At 49.5% G+C, this 18066-nt stretch overlaps 1 protein-coding gene across 13 annotated transcripts in view; it reads right to left on the bottom strand.

Annotated features, from left to right (window-relative positions):
* Positions 1-10288: 10288 nt before the first annotated feature.
* The window catches only part of C12H2orf42 (chromosome 12 C2orf42 homolog), a 40848-nt gene continuing 33070 nt past the window's right edge, over positions 10289-18066 (bottom strand). For all 13 annotated transcript variants that reach the window (XM_031008223.3, XM_055378054.1, XM_031008224.2 and 10 more), the window contains one exon: positions 10289-10968. In XM_031008223.3, coding sequence (XP_030864083.1) covers positions 10760-10968 — 209 coding nt within the window. In that variant the 3' untranslated portion in view covers positions 10289-10759. The remainder of the gene's footprint in view (positions 10969-18066) is intronic.

Genomic DNA, 18066 nt, shown 5'->3' with positions numbered 1-18066 from the left:
GGCTTGACCCCAGGCGTTTGAGGTTAACTGAGCTATAATTGTGCCACTGCACTTAGGCTGGGCAACAGAGAGGGTCCTTGATCTAAAACAAAACAAAACAAAAAACAAACAAACAAAACGTGTCCCTGGGTCAATCAGGCTCATCCACTCTTGTTTTTGTTTTTTTTTTTTTTCTCTGAGATGGAGTCCTGCTCTGTTGCTCAGGCTGGAGTGCAGTGGTGCGATCTTGGCTCACTGCAACCCCCGCCTTCCGGTTCGAGCAATCCTCCATCCTCCCACCTCAGACTCCAGAGTAGTTGGGATTACAAGTGTGGGCCACCACACCCACCTAATGTTTTTATTTTTAGTAAAGACAGGGTTTCACCATGTTGGCCACGCTGGTCTCAAACTTCTGACCTCAAGTGATTTGCCCACTTCAACCTGCATCCACTCCTTGATCTGAAACACTGAAGCTACCTGCCTTGTTCAAAGCCAAAAAGCGTCTACCTACAAAGCCAGGGGGATTTTTTGTTTGTTTTATTTGAGACGGAGTCTCACTCGCCCAAGATGGAGGGCAATGGCGTGGTCTTGGCTCCTGACCTCGTGATCTGCCCGCCTCAGTTTTGAAGGACAAATGCCTGCGCCCTTATTTGTTTGCCTTCTCCTGGGAATTTCTCTATCCAATCCTGTAGGCAAGTTTTTTTTTTTTTTTTTTTTGGAGACAGAGTCTCGCTCTGTTGCCAGGCTGCAGTGCAGTGGCGCAATCTCGGCTCACTGTAATCTCCGCCTCCCTGGTTCAAGCGATTCTCCTGCCTCAGCCTCCTGAGTAGCTGGGACTACAGGCACGCGCCACCATGTCCAGCTGATTTTTGTATTTTCAGTAGAGACGGGGTTTCATAATGTTTGCCAGGATGGTCTCAATCTTGACCTCGTGATCCGTCTGCCTCGGCCTCCCAAAGTGCTGGGATTACAGGCATGAGACACCGTGCCCGGCGACCAAGATAATTTTAAAAGGAGAGGGGACTTCTGCTGTTGTTGCCGTTCTCTTGTCTTTTGTGGTTCCACATACAACACAGCAGTGTCTATGGGCTGTCAATCGCAACATAATGCAGACAACACAATTGTCTCTGGGGTCCACTGAATCCAAATCACACACGCACCACACTTCTGCCTTTTGCACTGCTGACTGCCAAGTGAACAATGTTTTGTAGAAGCAGCAAGAGTGAGGAGAGGTGACTTCTGCCAGATGGTGCTAAAAAAGGCCCAAGTCTGATACACAGGAGTCCTTCCATTAACCCATCCATGACGAAAGCAAAGTGTGTGTGGGGTGAGGGGTGGAAGGAATTGCCCTGTCTTTGCCCTTTGGGGCTTCTTCTGCCTCGAACACTATCCATCTGTCACCTAACCTGGTTTTGCCTTGATATAAATGGCAGGGGTGGCCAAGAGAATGGGGTGACAGAGGGGGGAAACCCACGGTGTTACATGCTTTCACCCATACCCTCCAGGATGGCCCTGAGCGTCTCACACCCTACGGGCCTGACCAGGTACTGACGCTTTCTTGCCAAAGCCCTACAACGATCACCTCCCTGCTGTGAAATGTGAGGTAAGTTGCTTAAACCGGCGGAACCAGTTTCCTCAACTACATAGAGGGATGATGATTCCCCCTAGCTCACAGGACCGCTGTGGGAATCAAATGAGATCACTCATGTGAAAAGCCTAGCACAACCCCTGACACATGACACAAGCACTTCAGGACACATTCATGTTCCTCCTTCCAGGAGAGGGCCTTACACTGTCTACTCTGGTAGACCAGCCTCATATAAGCTCCTGGAGGCTGGCGTGTCCCCAGGGGTCAGGCCATCCCAGAAACGATGACTTGACCATAGTCACGTCATGAGGTGAGAGATTCCGGGAAGGGGCAGCAAGAGGAAAAAGAAGCGAAGGGCGCCCCAAGGTAATGTGTGCCCTAGACAGGGCTCCTAGCCATAAGCACTTATGCAAGTGCGGGGCACAGAGAAAATTCTGGTAACACTCCTCCCCTCAATTCTGATCAGGTCCCAGGCTCAACTAATCAGTTCAGGGATGGGCCCTTTGCCACCTTTTCCTAACCAAAGCCACTCTCAAGGGGAAACTTCTATTAACAGCCAGTAAGCAAGACACACAAAGCTTTTTGTTTGAAGGACTACCCAGGCGTTAGTGCCCTTCCAGACCGGCTCTAGTGACCGGCGGGGAAGAAGGGGGAAAAGAATTAGTGTATTTGGACACGACACCCAGCATGTGCTAGGCAGAAACTAAGTGTGCTAAGCAGATCCCGCTGTACAAAGGGGAAAACAGCGGCTGGGAGAGCCTGAGCCGCGGGCTCCAGGCGGCCAGTCGCGGTCCTCCCGGCGCGTGCCCTCCTCCTCCCCGACCTGGCCGGAGCTGCCCGGGGCGGGTGTAGGCCCGGGGGCGGGAGGGCTACTGGATCCCAGGTGGGGCGGGTGTAGGCCCGGGGACGGGAGGGCGACGGGATCCCAGGTAGGGCGGGGCCTGGCTCCGGGCGCGACGACTCTTTGCTCGCAGCGCCGCGCCGTCTCGAGGTCGGGGTGCGGCCCGACCCCACGTGCCCCAAGTCCCCCCCGCTGCCCTGGAAAACCTGCGGGCCCCGGTCCAGGCGTGGTCCCGCTCGCACGAGGGAGCGGTCGCCCAGGGTGCCAGGAAGTCGGGGACCGGCCAGCCGCCGACCGGCCGCACCCCTCCCCGCCGAGCTCGCGCGCCCGCCTCGTCAGCACCTTTCCCGCAGCGCAGCCCCACAGTGGTCACGAGGCGGGCGCGGCCCGGTCAGCCCCGGCTAGACTAGGCATCGGCGCCACCCACCTCGCCCCTCCCCGTCCCGCTGGTTTCCCCTCCCCCTCCTTCCCCTCCCCCTCTCTGTTCTCCTTCCCCTCCCGATCCCCGGGCGGGCCGCAGCGCGCCACGTACCTGGCCCCGCCCCTGCGAGCCACGCAGGGAACCCCGGTGACGTCACCACCCTCCGGCGCTCGCATTCCCGCGCTCTCCAGAAAAGACGCGAAGGTGGTGACGTGTCCGGTGCGCCAGGGCGGCTGCGCAGGAGGCATTGGCAACTGAGCGTCCTGCGGCGCCGCCTGGTGGAAGCAAAGCAGGCGAGCCCCCCGGAAGCGGCGGCGCGGGCGAGTGGAGAACGTGACTTACGTCATCTAGCGGAGGCGTGGGGGCGGTTGCCGCGTGACCAGCCCAGCCAGGCGCGGTCGGCGCGTTTCTCTTTCTCTTCTACTCTCAGCGGAGCGGGTGGAAGCTTGATTTCATGCCGTTTATTTTACTTTGACTGTTTTCAAACCTATCAAGTTAATATTGTTAATTATAGAAAACGTGGGGGGAAAAGGGAAAAGATAGGTAGAAAATGATTCTTAGCACCCCCAAGCATCTTTAACCTTTCATTATGTTTACTTCCAGCCTTTTTCATGAAACACAATTGTGGTCTAACTGTATACAGTGGTATTAACTACAAAGATTCCTAAGAAGGGACAAAAAGCACCTTTTAGCTTCAAGGCTAATTTAGAGGAACAGGTAGAAGAGGAAAAGTTCAAACAATGGACAAAATGAGTGATTCGTCCACGGTATCTAATCACTGTTCATATCATCCGGAGGAAATGGGCTCAGAGTCATGCCCAAGGCCGCGCATAAGACAGTGGCAGACTGGGGTTTCAAACCCAGGCTCTAAACTGAACCTGCAAGATGGTGGGAGTGGGGAAGACAGTGAAAAGTTGTGCAGGGAATTCACAGAACTACAGAACCCACTTTGTACTTCTGGAACTGCTGAGTGGGGAACTAGTTCTAAGGAACAAGGTTAGTGCCCCACCAGTTGGAGCAATTTGGTGAGAGAGTGGCACAAAGCTGACACTGGTACATGGCCCTGGCCACTAGTTGTTAAGTTCCACCCATCTCCAGCACTGCCCTCCCCATGAGTGACAGTGAAAGGTGGGAGGGACGTTACAGGACTGTATCAGGCATTAGACCTGCTACTCCAAGTGCAGTCTGGTGCAGTCTGCAGGCCAGCAGCATTCCTGCTGTCCAGCACTTTCCGCATCACTTGGAAGCGTGATGGAAATACAGAATCTTGGACCACACTTTAAAGCTTCTGAATCGGGCGGCATGCAATGCCTCATGCTTGTAATCCCAGCACTTTGGGAGGCCAAGGTGGGTGGATCACCTGAGGTCAGGAGTTTTGAGACCACCCTGGCCAACATGTTGGCCCCGTCTCTACTAAACCCCGTCTCTACTAAAAATACAAAAATTAGCCGGGCATGGTGGCAGGCGCCTGTAATCCCAGCTACTTGGGAGGCTGAGACAGGAGGATCGCTTGAACCCGGGAGGCAGAGGTTGCATTGAGCCAAAACTGTTCCGTTGCACTCCAGCCTGGGCAACCAAGATGTCCCTTCTTAGGAATCTTTGTAGTTAATACCACTGTATACAGTCAGACCACAATTTTGTTTCATGAAAAAGGCTGGAAGTAAACATAATGAAAGGTTAAAGATGCTTGGGGGTGCTAAGAATCATTTTCTACCTATCTTTTCCCTTTTCCCCCCACGTTTTTGAAACTCTGTCTCAAAAAATTTAAAAAATAAAGCTTCTACATCAAAATACGCATTTGAACTAGGTCCCTGGGTGATTCCTGTGCATATTAAAGTTTGAGAAGTGCTGTTGTAAATAAAGTAAGTCGTCCTGCTCCCTTGGTACAGCAGGTGGGATGGTAGATGCGAAGGGCGCTTGCAGAACTGGATGATGGGAAGACAGGCAGGCAGGGAGCAAGGTCGGTAAGGAGGATTAAAAAAAAAATCAAGGCTGGGCGCGGTGGCTTACGCCTGCAATCCCTGCGCTTTGGGAGGCCAAAGCAGGCGGATCACCTGAGGTCGGGAGTTCGAGACCAGGCTGACCAACAGGGAGAAACCCCATCTCTACTAAAAATACACAATTAGCCGGGCATGGGTGGCGCATGCCTGTAATCCCAGCTACTGGCGAGGCCGAGGCAGGAGAACTGCTTGAACCCGGCAGGTGGAGGTTGTGGTGAGCCGAGATCATGCCATTGCACTCCAGCCTGGGCAACAAGAGCGAAACTGTGTCTCAAAAAAAAAAAAAAAAAAAAAAAAAATCCTACGAGTGTCAGAAAATATGATCTGTCACAAAGGAAAACCAGGAAATCAGAATCTGGGAGCTAAAGGAAGAAGAAATAGGTGAAGCAGGTAAGCAGATCTCTTGAGAAAATTCACTAATAGACACAAGGGCTGCCCCCCTGTGGGTGATTTTTTTGTGTTGTCTGTGACTTACAGGGTCTAGTTATTATAATTCACAGAGCTTGGGGAGAGCAGCCCCCGCCCATCCCCTCCAGCAGGGTATAGTGAGATTTCTCTGGGTTCTTCTAGCTGAGGGCATATTCTGGGCGTTTTCGGACAGGGGAGAACCAGGGATAGGAGGAGCTGGCTGAGGTTCTGACAGAACGGTGTCTGTTGGATGAGGGCTGGAGTATGTATGGTGTGCGCTTGTGTATGCACATGTGGGCTGGAGGGAAGGGCAGGGCATTGGCACCAACCCAGGACAGCAGTCACTGAAAGATGGGGTGAATTTAGGTGATTGGGAATTAGTGGGCCCACAAAGCCACAGGGCTGATGACATCTGGCACCTTGAAAGTCAGGTGGCAGGCCTACAGATCTCTTGGGTGGATAGTTCTTGGAGTTAGAGTTTGGAGGTCCCCAAGTAGCTTCTAAATATTAGCAATCTGGCTGGGCGCCGTGACTCACGCCTGTAATCCCAGCACACTTTGGGAGGTCGAGGCAGGTGGATCACCTGAGGTCAGGAGTTCAAGACCAGCCTGGCCAACACGGTGAAACCCCATCTCTACTAAAAATACAAAAATTAGCTGGGTGTGGTGGCGCGTGCCTGTAATCCCAGCTACTCGGGAGGCTGGGGCAGAAGAATTGCTTGAATCCGGGAGGCGGAGGTTGTAGTGAGCCGAGATTGCGCCACTGCACTCCAGCCTAGGTGACAGAGCGGGACTCCATCTCAAAAAAAAAAAAAAAAATTTGTATATATATATGCAATCTGTTTTATATATATATAAGCAATCTGTTGAGACAACAGTAGTACTGTTAGAGGCAGGGCCATAGTAGATTAGAACCAAAGTGTTCTGAGTGGAGGAGTAGCAAGTTGTTGTTCTCATGATGACCATGATGTCAGGGGCCCCAGCCATGTTGCCTGGAGGAGGAAGAGTTAAGAAGGCATCCCTCTCAGACCTATTGATACACGCAGTCTGAGAATGATCAGTCTGTGCGGTAGACAGGAGGCCCTGTGGGTATGGAGGGTTTTAAGCTGTTCTCTCCAGAATACAAATGGTGGCTTAGCTTGGAGAGGCAGCACCTGGGCAGTCCTTAGAGATCCCATTGACTGATGGAGGAGGGGTGCAATGGACAGTACACGTGGGAATGTGTATGGGTGGGGAGGTAGGTGGATGCGGGGTTTGAGGAGTGCTGCTGTGGGAGTATCTAGGACCACTCTGGGAGAGAGTGGGGCAGGCCCAAAATGAGATCAACACTGATGTTGTCCCAGAGGTGTCTGGAGGCTGGGAGTGGGTGCAGCAGTTCTGCTGGTCCTCCTAGGCCCGTGCTTGACTTGGTAGAGGGGGTGTCAAGTTAGAAAAAAAGGGGTGACTCTGAACTCCATTCCAGATTGTGATGGGCTGTGATAGTGTCCTGGAGTGGCGCTGGGGGGAAGATCTGACTGCTTGAGTAGAGTCCTCTTTGGGTGGATGATTTGCTCCACCCATGTGTTTTGTGGCCCCTGTGGTTCTTCTGAGTCAGTCAGGTATTACTAGACCAGGCATCTGCCTGTCACCCACAGGTGTGTTTTGTGAAAAAGCTGTGACTGATGTCCTCCAAGTTCTCAGGTTGAAGGATTTCTCAGAATGGCCAACCACGGTCTTTCCTTGGGTGTTCCTGCTCTTCAGGCAAGCCTCTGCCTTACCTAGTTTTTGTTTGTTTGTTTGTTTTTTTGAGATGAGTCTCGCCTCTATGGCCAGGGTGGAGTGCAGTGGTGCGATCTTGGCTCACTGCAACCTCTGCCTCCCAGGTTCAAGCGATTCTCCTGCCTCAGCCTCCCGAGTAGCTGGGACTACAGGCACGCGCCAACACGCCTGGCTAATTTTTGTATTTTTAGTAGAGACGGGGTTTCACCGTGTTGGCCAGGATGGTCTCAATCTCTTGATCTTGTGATCTGCCCACCTCAGCCTCCCAAAATGCTGGGATTACAGGCGTGAGCCACTGTGCCGGGCATGCCTCATCTAGTTTTATCTTCTCCACCTATCCAAACCCTTCCTCTCCTTTGAAGCCCAATTCAAGTTCTAGGTCTCTGTGCACCTCCCTGGATTCTCAACAATTTCCCCTACTGTCTGACGCACTTAGGAGCTGACACAAACCAGCCCCTCAATCACAGAGGGTAGACAACACAATGTGGTTATTCCTTCTCTTTTAGAGGCATAGCACCTCTCTTACCAAAAATGTCTCCCCCTCTGTTAGGCCAATCAGTGCCTTTTCGGGGGCTGGGAGGGGTTCTGCCTTTTGGATCAGAGAGTGGAGCAGTGAGTCCTGCTCCAGTGAGGAAGCCATGCATTCAGGCACTTCAGGAGCCAGAATTCCTACTAGGGGAGCTGCTCTGTGCTGAGATCAAATGAAGCCCCAGAGAGAGGCAGAAATGGGTCAGATGGACCCTAGCTCCACAGGTCCCGAGGCCCAGGCACATCAGCTCCAGCCCAGTGTGGTTGTCTAGCTCTACTTTAGTGTCCACAAGCCAGTCATTCATGCCTATTTTGCCCAAGCTGGTTAACTGGCTTTCTGTCACTCGCAATTCAAAGTACCTGGTATGGCCGAGCGTGGTGGCTCACGCCTGTAATCCCAGCACTTTGGGAGGTCGAGGAGGGCAGATCACAAGATCAAGAGATTGAGACCATCCTGGCCAACACGGTGAAACCCCGTCTCTACTAAAAATACAAAAAAAAAAAAAAAAATTAGCTGGGAATAGTGGTGGGTGCCTGTAGTCTCAGCTACTTGGGAGGCTGAGGCAGGAGAATCGCTTGAACCCAGGAGGCGGAGGTTGCAGTGAGCCGAGATCATGCCACTACACTCCAGCCTGGCGAGGCAGTGAGACTCCATCTCAAAAAACAAACAAAAACAAAGAAAGTACCTGGCACATAGTAGGCATGCAAGAAATGTTCATTCCCTTCTTTCCTCCTTAAAGATAGGCTTATACTTCTGGGTCTTTCAGTATCTCTATTCTGTGATCATTCAATCAGAAACAGCAATTGAATTTTACTAACTGTTTGGAGAATATATAGAGATACAAGTATGAAGTGAACAAGCTATTACAGGCATTAGTTTTAAACAGCAATATTCCCTTGATACCTGTGAGAGGTGACAGCGTGCTGGCAGTCCTCAGAGCCCTCTCTTGCTCTCGGCACCTCCCCTGCCTGGGCTCCCACTTTGGTGGCATTTGAGGAGCCCTTCAGCCCCCCCACTGCACTGTGGGAGCCCCTTTCTGGGCTGGCCAAGGCTGGAGCGCACTCCCTCAACTTGCAGGGAGGTGTGGAGGGAGAGGCACGAGCGGGAACCTGGGCTGCGTGCGGCGCTTGCGGGCCAGCTGGAGTTCCCAGTGGGCGGGGACTTGGTGGGCCCTGCACTCGGAGCAGCCAGCCAGCCCTGCTGGCCCCAGGCAATGGGGGACTTAGCACCCGGGTCAGTGGCTGCGGAGGGTGTACTGGGTCCCCCAGCAGTGCTGGCCCACCGGCGCTGCGCTCGATTTTTCGCCGGGCCTTAGCTGCCTTCCCGCAGGGCAGGGCTCAGGACCTGCAGCCTGCCAAGCCTGAGCCTTCCACCCACTCCATGGGCTCCTGTGCGGCCCGAGCCTCCCCGACGAGCACCACCCCCTGCTCCACAGTGCTCAGTCCCATCGACCACCCAAGGGCTGAGGAATGCGAGCGCATGGCGCAGGAGTGGCAGGCAGCTCCACCTGCAGCCCCGGTGTGGGATCCACTGGGTGAAGCCAGCTGGGCTCGTGAGTCTAGGGGGGAATGTGGAGAGTATATCTAGCTCAGGGATTTTAAATACACCAATCAGCACCCTGTGTTTAGCTCAAGGTTTGTGAGTGCACCAGTCGACACTCTGTATCTAGCTGCTCTGGTGGGGACGTGGAGAGTCTTTATATCTAGCTCAGGGATTGTAAATACACCAATCAGCACCCTGTGTTTAGCTCAAGGTTTGTGAGTGCACCAATCAACACTCCGTATCTAGCTGCTCTGGTGAAGACGTGGAGAACCTTTATGTCTAGCTCAAGGATTGTAAATACACCAATCGGCACTCTGTATCTAGCTCAAGGTTTGTAAACACACCAATCAGCACCCTGTGCTTAGCTCAAGGTTTGTGAGTGCACCAATCGACACTCTGTATCTAGCTGCTCTGGTGGGGCCTTGGAGAACCTGTGTATGTAAACTCTGTATCTAACTAATCTGATGGGGACGTGGAGAACCTTTGTATCTAGCTCAGGGATTGTAAACGCACCAATCAGTGCCCTGACAAAACAGGCCACTCGGCTCTACCAATCAGCAGGATGTGGGTGGGGCCAGATAAGAGCATAAAAGCAGGCTGCCAGAGCCAGCATTGGCAACCTGCTCGGGTCCCCTTCCACACTGTGGAAGCTTTATTCTTTCGCTCTTTGCAATAAATCTTGCTACTGCTCACTCTTTGGGTCCACGCTGCTTTTATGAGCTGCAACACTCACCGCGAAGATCTGCAGCTTCACTCCTTAGCCCAGCAAGACCACAAGCCCACCGGGAGGAACGAACAACTCCAGACGCGCTGCCTTAAGAGCTGTAACACTCACCGCGAAGGTCTGCAGCTTCACTCCTTAGCCCAGCAAGACCACGAGCCCACCGGGAGGAACGAACGACTCCAGACACGCTGCCTTAAGAGCTGTAACACTCACCGCGAAGGTCTGCAGCTTCACTCCTGAGCCAGTGAGACCACGAACCCACCAGAAGGAAGAAACTCCAAACACATCTGAACATCAGAAGGGCCAGACTCCAGACGCGCCACCTTAAGAGCTGTAACACTCACCGCGAGGGTCCGCGGCTTCATTCTTGAAGTCAGTGAGACCAACAACCCACCAATTCCGCACACACCTGGATCTCTTTTTCTAGTATCACTATCAGTTAAATCCCGCCTCCCCCCCCAAATTTATAATTTTATAAACAGGCAACCATGAGATATAATTTGGAAAAACTAGTGACACTGCTTTATTTGAGAACAGAATAAAGAGCGTGGCTGGAACTCTGCCAAGATGGTCTTTAACATTCTGCCCTAACCAGGGTGTTAACTTTCCAACACTGTTGGTGTATGGCTGAGTGCTGCAAATTTCTCAGAGAATTAGCAAAAGGTTGAAATAAACGCTAAAGATGAGTCCGTAAGAAGGAAAATAAGCTGGTTTTCTTTCTGTTCCTTTTAAAACTCTAGCCAGAAATACTGCCCAATGCATAATGAAGACTGTACACAGCAGCACCAAAAAGGCTATTTACAAGAGATTTTCTTCAACAGAATCCACTTGAAAGCACTGAGAATTTGCATCTTAGCTAAGAGCAGTTCACCAAGGAACAGGGCCATCTAAGTGCCTAACTAGCATTTAAAGTTGTCAAGGGGTGGGGATGTGCAAATTAAGCAGCAAAAGATTATTATCTTGTTTTGCTTTAAGGGAAAGTAATAGTGGTCAGAGGGGCCAGTTCCAAGGCCTGGTCCAAGGGGGGCCGCTGGTCTTGGTACTCCGCCACATGCCCATTCCGGTGGTGGCCATACTCAAACTTGATCCGCAGCTCACCAATCTTAGATTGGGGAAGGATATCTGGGATCCACTCGATGATGAAAGGTGTTGGCTCCTTTTGATCTGGGGAAGTGTTGCCTAAAGAGAAGAAAGGAGTATTAGTACAATTCCACCTAACTCTAATGGGTGTTCCTAATTGCAAAAAAAGTGTCCGGAATTGGAGCAGTCTGTTCAGCTTTGATAATCAGAAGGCCGAATGAGGTTTATAAATTCAGTGGTGATTGGGATATCAGATTTATTGATCACCATGAAGTTTTTGGGTTATTTTTTTTTTGAGACGGAGTCTCGCTCTGGCACCCAGGCTGGAGTGCAGTGGCGCAATCTCAGTTCACTGCAACCTTTGCCTTCCGGGTTCAAGCGATTCTCCTTCCTCAGCCTCCTGAGTAGCTGGGATTACAGGCACGTGCCACCACACCTGGCTAATTTTTTGTATTTTTAGTAGAGATGGGGTTTCACCGTGTTAGCCAGGATGGCTCAATCTCCCGACTGTGTGATCCGCCCACCTCAGACTCCCAAGTGCTGGGATTACAGGCGTGAGCCACCACGCCCAGCCATCATGAAGTTAAAACATATATATTTAGGCCAGGCATGGTAGTTCACGCCTGTAATCCCAACAGTGTTGGTGGGCAAGGCGAGAGGATAGCTTGAGGCCAGGAGTTTAAGACCAGCCTATGCAACAAAGTGAGACCCTGTCTCTACAAAAAATTAAATTAGCCAGGTGTGGTGAAATGTGCCCATAGTCCCAACTACTTGGGAGACTGAGGTGGGAGGACTGCTTGAACCCAGTAGTTCAATGCCAGCCTGGGCAATACAGTGAGACTTTGTCTCAAAAAAAACAAAGTAATACAAGAAAACAAGAAGGATAGGCCAGGGACAGTGGCTTACACCTGTAATTCCAGCACTGTGGGAGGCTGAGGTGGGCGGATCACTTGAGGTCAGGAGTTTGAGACCAGCCTGACCAACATGGCAAAACCATCTCTACTAAAAATACAAAGATTATTCAGGTGTGGTAGCATGCTCCTGTAATCCCAGTTACTCGGGAGGCTAAGGCAGAAGAATCGCCTGAACCCAGGAGGTGGAGGCTTCAGTGAGCCAAGATCGCACCACTTCACTCCACCCTGGGCAACAGAGTGAGACTCCGCCTCAAAAAACACCCTCAAAAAACAAAACAAGAAGGATGGATTAATGTATATACATTTTTATATTATAAAAATTAACAATGTATATACATTTTTCTGTCAGCACTACTAAATCTTCGACTTCATAAGCTAATATTTTACTTTTTTGTTTGTTTGTTTGTTTTTTGAGATGGAGTATTGCTCTGTTGCCCAGGCTGGAGTGCAGTGTTGCAATCTCGGTTCACTGCAACCTCCGCCTCCTGGGTTCAGGTGATTCTCCAGCCTTCCAAGTAGCTGGGACTACAGGCACGCACCACCATGTCCAGCTAATTTTTGTATTTTTAGTAGAGACAGGGTTTCAGCAGGTTGGCCAGGCTGGTCTCGAACTCCTGACCTCTGATGATCCTCCCACCTCAGCCTCCCAGAGTGTGGGGATTACAGGCGTGAGCCACTGCGCCTGGCTTATATTTTACTTTTAACTTCACTATGTTACTCTCCCTCCACTTTAGCCTAAATAGTCACCCCTTTTAAACTCCTTCCCTCTACTTCTTTTGGTCCTTTCTCACAAAGACTAAGACATCACTGATATGATGAGAAACAAAGCATCCATCCACCCACCCCAGACTAACAACTTTATTGGCAGGGTATTTTGGTCTGTTTGGTTTCTTTTAGTCATAGAATATAAATGTTAGGTATTATCTAGTTCATGTTTGTCACAGACATTCTAGCTTCCATTTCAAATGATATCTGGAGCTGCTGCCAACTTTTCACTTAAATATCAATGAAGACATAGAAAAAGATGAAAACTTACAACTGATGAACACTAAGACCACTGGCAGCTTCTGGGAGGAAATATAAAACAGGTGGAGATGGATGGAAAGAAACCTACCCAGACTTTGGCCATAGCATATCCCATCTTTCCTTCATAAAGGGAGGCTACATGGAAAAAGGCAGGAAAATACTTTGTCTCTCTCACTGTTTGTGCCCTGGCTAGTACTTGTACAGAGCAGCAAATGAGCAGCGCCACTTCGTTTCCTTTAGAACATCTCACACACACCCCTCCCCACTCATGTACCTGAATTCTTGATGACTGCAAAGGGGACTTGGAGGAGAGTAGGTGCATTTAAGGTGAATAGCAGGGCCAGGTGCAGTCGCTCACATCTGTAAACCCAGCACTTTGGGAGGCCAAGCCGGGCAGATCATGAGGTCAGGAGTTCGAGACCAGCCTGATCAAGATAGTGAAACTCCGTCTTTACTAAAAATACAAAAATTAGCCAGGCGTGGTGGCACGCCCCTGTAATCCCAGCTACTCAGAAGGCTGAGATAAAAGAATTGCTTGAACCTGGGAGGCAGGGGTTGCAGTGAGCCAAGATCGCACCACTGCACTCCAGCCTAGGCAACAGAGCAAGACTCCATCTCAAAAAAAAAAAAAAAGTGAATAGCAGTGGCAGAGTGTGTTCTGGAAGGTACAGTCTGCACTAGTAAAGCAGTTTGGGTGTGAGAAAGAGGAGAAACCCTTGAAAACTATATATGCGGGGAATCTTAGTTTTGTGTGTTTTTTTCCTATATTCCATTATTAGCAATGAAGGAGGCAGAGATGGTCAGGAGATGCCACTGCGGTAGGAAAAAGAAACATTAGATCTGAGAACTCTGCATCAGCGCTCCACATACAGATCTGAGAGGGAGCCAGCCATCATGCAGGAGTGGTCCCAAGCAACCTGCCTGTTACCAAAATTTGAGTCTGGACAGATCTTTTTTTTTTTTTTTTGAGACAGAGTTTTGCTCTGTCGCCCAGGCTGTAGTGGTGCGATCTCGGCTCACTGCAAGCTCTGCCTCCCAGGTTCATGCCATTCTCCTGCCTCAGCCTCCTGAGTAGCTGGGACTACAGGTGCCCGCCACCACGCCCAGCTAATTTTTTTGTATTTTTAGTAGAGATGGGGTTTCACCATGTTAGCCAGGATGGTCTCGATCTCCTGACCTCGTGATCCGCCCGCCTTGGCCTCCCAAAGTCTGGACAGATCTTAATCTGTTCAGTAATAAGTAAAGAAAATAACAGGAAATTAAAAAAAAAAAACTACATAAGGAAAAGGGAGTAAACAGCTAGAAGAATCAAAGGAAGGGAAAGCAATGACTGATATATCTATCCAAAAGAAAATTTAAACGGCCGGGCGCGGTGGCTCATGCCTGTAATCCCAGCATTTTGGGAGGCCGAGGCGGGTGGATCATGAGGTCAGGAGTTCGAGACCAGCCTGGCCAATGTGGTGAAACCCCGTCTTTACTAAAAATACAAAAATTAGCTGGGCGTGGTGGCGGGCTAATCCCAGCTACTCGGGAGGCTGAGGCAGGAGAATCGCTTGAACCCGGGAGGTGGAGGTTGCAGTGAGCCGAGATCGCGCCACTGCACTCCAGCCTGGGTGACAGAGCAAGACTCTGTCTCAAACAAACAAACAAACAAAAAAAAAAAACGGAAATTTCAGGGAACTGTTTAGCATCCACAAAAGAAAAAAAATAAGATCCAGCCTTTATGAAAGTAAGGCCAGAATCATTAAGGAGAGCTCAGACTGGGAGGAAAAGGCAGCTGGATGAGAGTAAAAGGAAGACGAACAAGAAAAGGCCAAATTTCAAGAATCACAAAGAACAGAATTAAAATCTACATGGTCAGCTGGGCACAGTGGCTCATGCCTGTAATCCCAGCACTTTGAGAGGATCAGGGTGGAGGATCACTTGAGGTCAGGAGTTCAAGACCAGCCTGGGCAACATAGTAAGACCCCCATCTCTATAAGAAATTTTTACTAAAAAAAAAAAAAAAAATCTGACATGGTTCTAAAATATATTATAAACCCATAATAACCCAAAGAGTGTGGTACTAGCATGCATCTAGACAGATTAAAGGAACAAAACAGAAAGATTAGAAATAGACACAAATACAACAGGAATTTAGCCTAAGATAAAGATGGCATTTGTAACTACTAAAAGAAGAACAAATAAGTGTTTCTTCTAATAAATGGTTTGTATCAACCAGATATCCATCTGGAAGAAAATAAAAGGTGGTGGAATCTTATCTATAACTTACCTAACTTACATCATGATAAATTCCAGAGAATCAAAGTTTTTTGTTTTGTTTTGTTTTGTTTTGTTTGAGACAAGGTCTTGCTCTGTCACCCAGGCTGGAGCGTAGTGACACAATCATGGCTCACTGCAGCCTCGACCTCCAGGGCCCAAGCAATCCTCCCACCTCAGCCTCCAAAGTAGCTGGGACCACAGGCATGTACCACCATTCCTGGCTAATTTTTTTTTTTTTTTAAAGTAAGTTTATTAAGAAAGTAAAGGAGGCCGGGCGTGGTGGCTCACGCCTGTAATCCAGCACTTTGGGAGGCCAAGGCAGGCAGATCACAAGGTCAAGAGATCAAGACCATCCTGGCCAACATGGTGAAACCCCATCTCTACTAAAAATACAAAAATTAGCTGGGCGTGATGGCACAGGCCTGTAGTCCCAGCTACTCAGGAGGCTGAGGCAGAAGAATTGCTTGAACCTGGGAGGTGGAGGTTGCAGTGAGCAAGACTGCGCCACTGCACTCCAGCCTGGTATCAGAGCAAGACTCCATCTAAAAATAAAAAATAAAAAGAAGGTAAAAAGAAGGTAAAGGAATAAAGAATGGCTACTTCATAGGCAGAGGAGCCCCCGGCTAATTTTAAAAATTCTTTTATAGAGATGGGGTCTCCGTGTGTTGCCCAGGCTGGTCTCAAACTCCTGGGCTCAAGCTATCCTCCAACCCCAGCCTCCCAAAGTGCTGGGATTATAGGTGTGAGCTGCTGTGCTCTGTCAGATCAAAGATTTAAACATAGAAAAACTCAGGTTAAAGAATACTTTTGAAAAATACAAAATTAGGCCGGGTGTGGTGGCTCATGCCTGTAATCCCAGCACTTTGGGAGGCCGAAGCGGGTGGATCACCTGAGGTCAGGAGTTCAAGACCAGCCTGACCAATATGGTGAAACCCCATCTCTACTAAAAATACAAAAAATTAGCCAGGCGTGGTGGCAGGTGCCTGTAGTCCCAGCTACTCAGGAGGCTGAGGCAGGAGAATGGCGTGAACCTGGGAGGCGGAGGTTGCAGTGAGCCGAGATTGTGCCACTGTACTCCAGCCTGGGTGACAGAGTGAGACTCTATCTCAAAAAAAAAGAAAAAAAAAAGAAAAATACAAAATTAAACACTAGCAGAACTAAACTAAGAATATGGTATCACTGGCCGGGTGCAGTGGCTCATGCCTATAATCCCAGCACTTTGGGAGGCTGAGGCGGGCAGATCACCTGAGGTTGGGAGTTCAAGACCAGTCTGACCAATGTGGAGAAACCCCATCTCTACTAAAAATACAAAATTAGCTGGGCATGGTGGCACATGCCTGTAATCCCAGCTGTTTGGGAGGCTGAGGCAGAACAATCTCTTGAACCCGGGAGGCGGAGGTTGCGGTGAGCCGAGATTGCCCCATTGCACTCCAGCCTGGGCAATAAGAGTGAAACTCCGTCTCAAAAAAAAAAAGAATATGGTATCACCTTCAAAAACTATGAAGACAAGACAGAGAACGTAGTCCATTTAGCAAAAAATAAGACAAAAGACTAACTATATAAATTATAATAAATATAAAGAGGATAGACCATTAAAATTAGAAAAACTCAAAACCAAGTATATAATGTTGATAAGAGATTCATCTAAGTTGGGCCTGGTGGTGTGTGCCTGTAGTCCCACCTCCTTGGGAGGCAGATTGGAAGGATCACTTGAACCCAGGAGTTCAAGGCTGTAATGCACTATGATCACACCTGGAAATAGCCATTGCACTCCAGCCTGAGCAACATGGCAAGACCCTGTCTCTGAAAAAAGATTCCATTAAAACAGTGTCACAAAAAAGTTAAAACTAAATGGATGGCGAACATATTAAAAAAAATTAAAAACAGGCCAGGCATGGTGGCTTATGCCTGTAATCTCAGCACTTTGGGAGGCTGAGGCACGAGGACTGCTTGAACCCAGGAGTTCAAGACCAGCGTGGGCAACAGAGTAAGACCTCGTCCCTGCTAAAAATAAAAAGAAATTAGCTGGGAATGGTGGCACATGCCTGTAGTCCCAGCTACTCAGGAGGCTGAGGTGGGAGGATCACTTGACCCAGGAGTTTGAGGCTGCAGTGAGCCGTGATTGTGCCACTGCACTCCAGCTTGGGTAACAGGGCAAGACCCTATCTCAAAAAAAAAAAAAAGTAAAATTTAAAAAATTAAAAGAATAAAAAACAAAAGAAAGCTGGTGTCACTGTTGTAATACTGGACAAAGAATTTAGGGCAAAGTTATTTTTACATTGATAACATACAATTTACGTTAACAACATCTGGCAATAACTCTGATGTACCAACAACACTGCATTTAAAATAATTAAAGGCTTTTAGAAATATAAGAAGTCATTCAGGGAAACATAATTTTAGAAGCAAATGGTAAAATGACTCTTCTAGTCTTTGGCAGGTCAAAGAGATAACAGAGAGGACTTAAACACCAAAATAAGGCCGGGTGCGGTGGCTCACGCCTGTAATCCCAGCACTTTGGGCGGCCGAGGTGGATGGATCACGAGGTCAGGAGATCAAGACCATCCTGGCTAACATGGTGAAACCCCGTCTCTACTAAAAATACAAAAAATTACCCGGGCGAGGTGGCGGGCCCCTGTAGTCCCAGCTACTCAGGAGGCTGAGGCAAGAGAATGGCGTGAACCCCAGGGGGCGGAGCCTGCAGTGAGCCGAGATCGCCCCACTGCACTCCAGCCTGGGCAACAGCGAGACTCCGTCTCAAAACAAACAAACAAACAAACAAACAAAAAAACCACCAAAATAAAATGAAAAAGCTATATATAGCTGGGCGCGGTGGCTCACGCCTGTAATCCCAGAACTTTGGGAGGCCAAGGTGGACGGATCATCTGAGGTTAGAAATTCGAGACCAGCCTGGCCAACATGGCGAAACCCCATATCTACTAAAAATACAAAAATTAGCCGGGTGTGGTAGCATACGCCTGTAATCTGAGCTACT

The sequence above is a fragment of the Gorilla gorilla genome, chromosome 12 (genome assembly GCF_029281585.2).
Source record: "Gorilla gorilla gorilla isolate KB3781 chromosome 12, NHGRI_mGorGor1-v2.1_pri, whole genome shotgun sequence".
In the NCBI taxonomy this organism is placed as follows: Eukaryota; Metazoa; Chordata; class Mammalia; order Primates; family Hominidae; genus Gorilla; species Gorilla gorilla.
The sequence above is the reverse complement of the archived record's forward strand: the minus strand, read 5'-3'. Positions and strand labels throughout refer to the sequence as shown.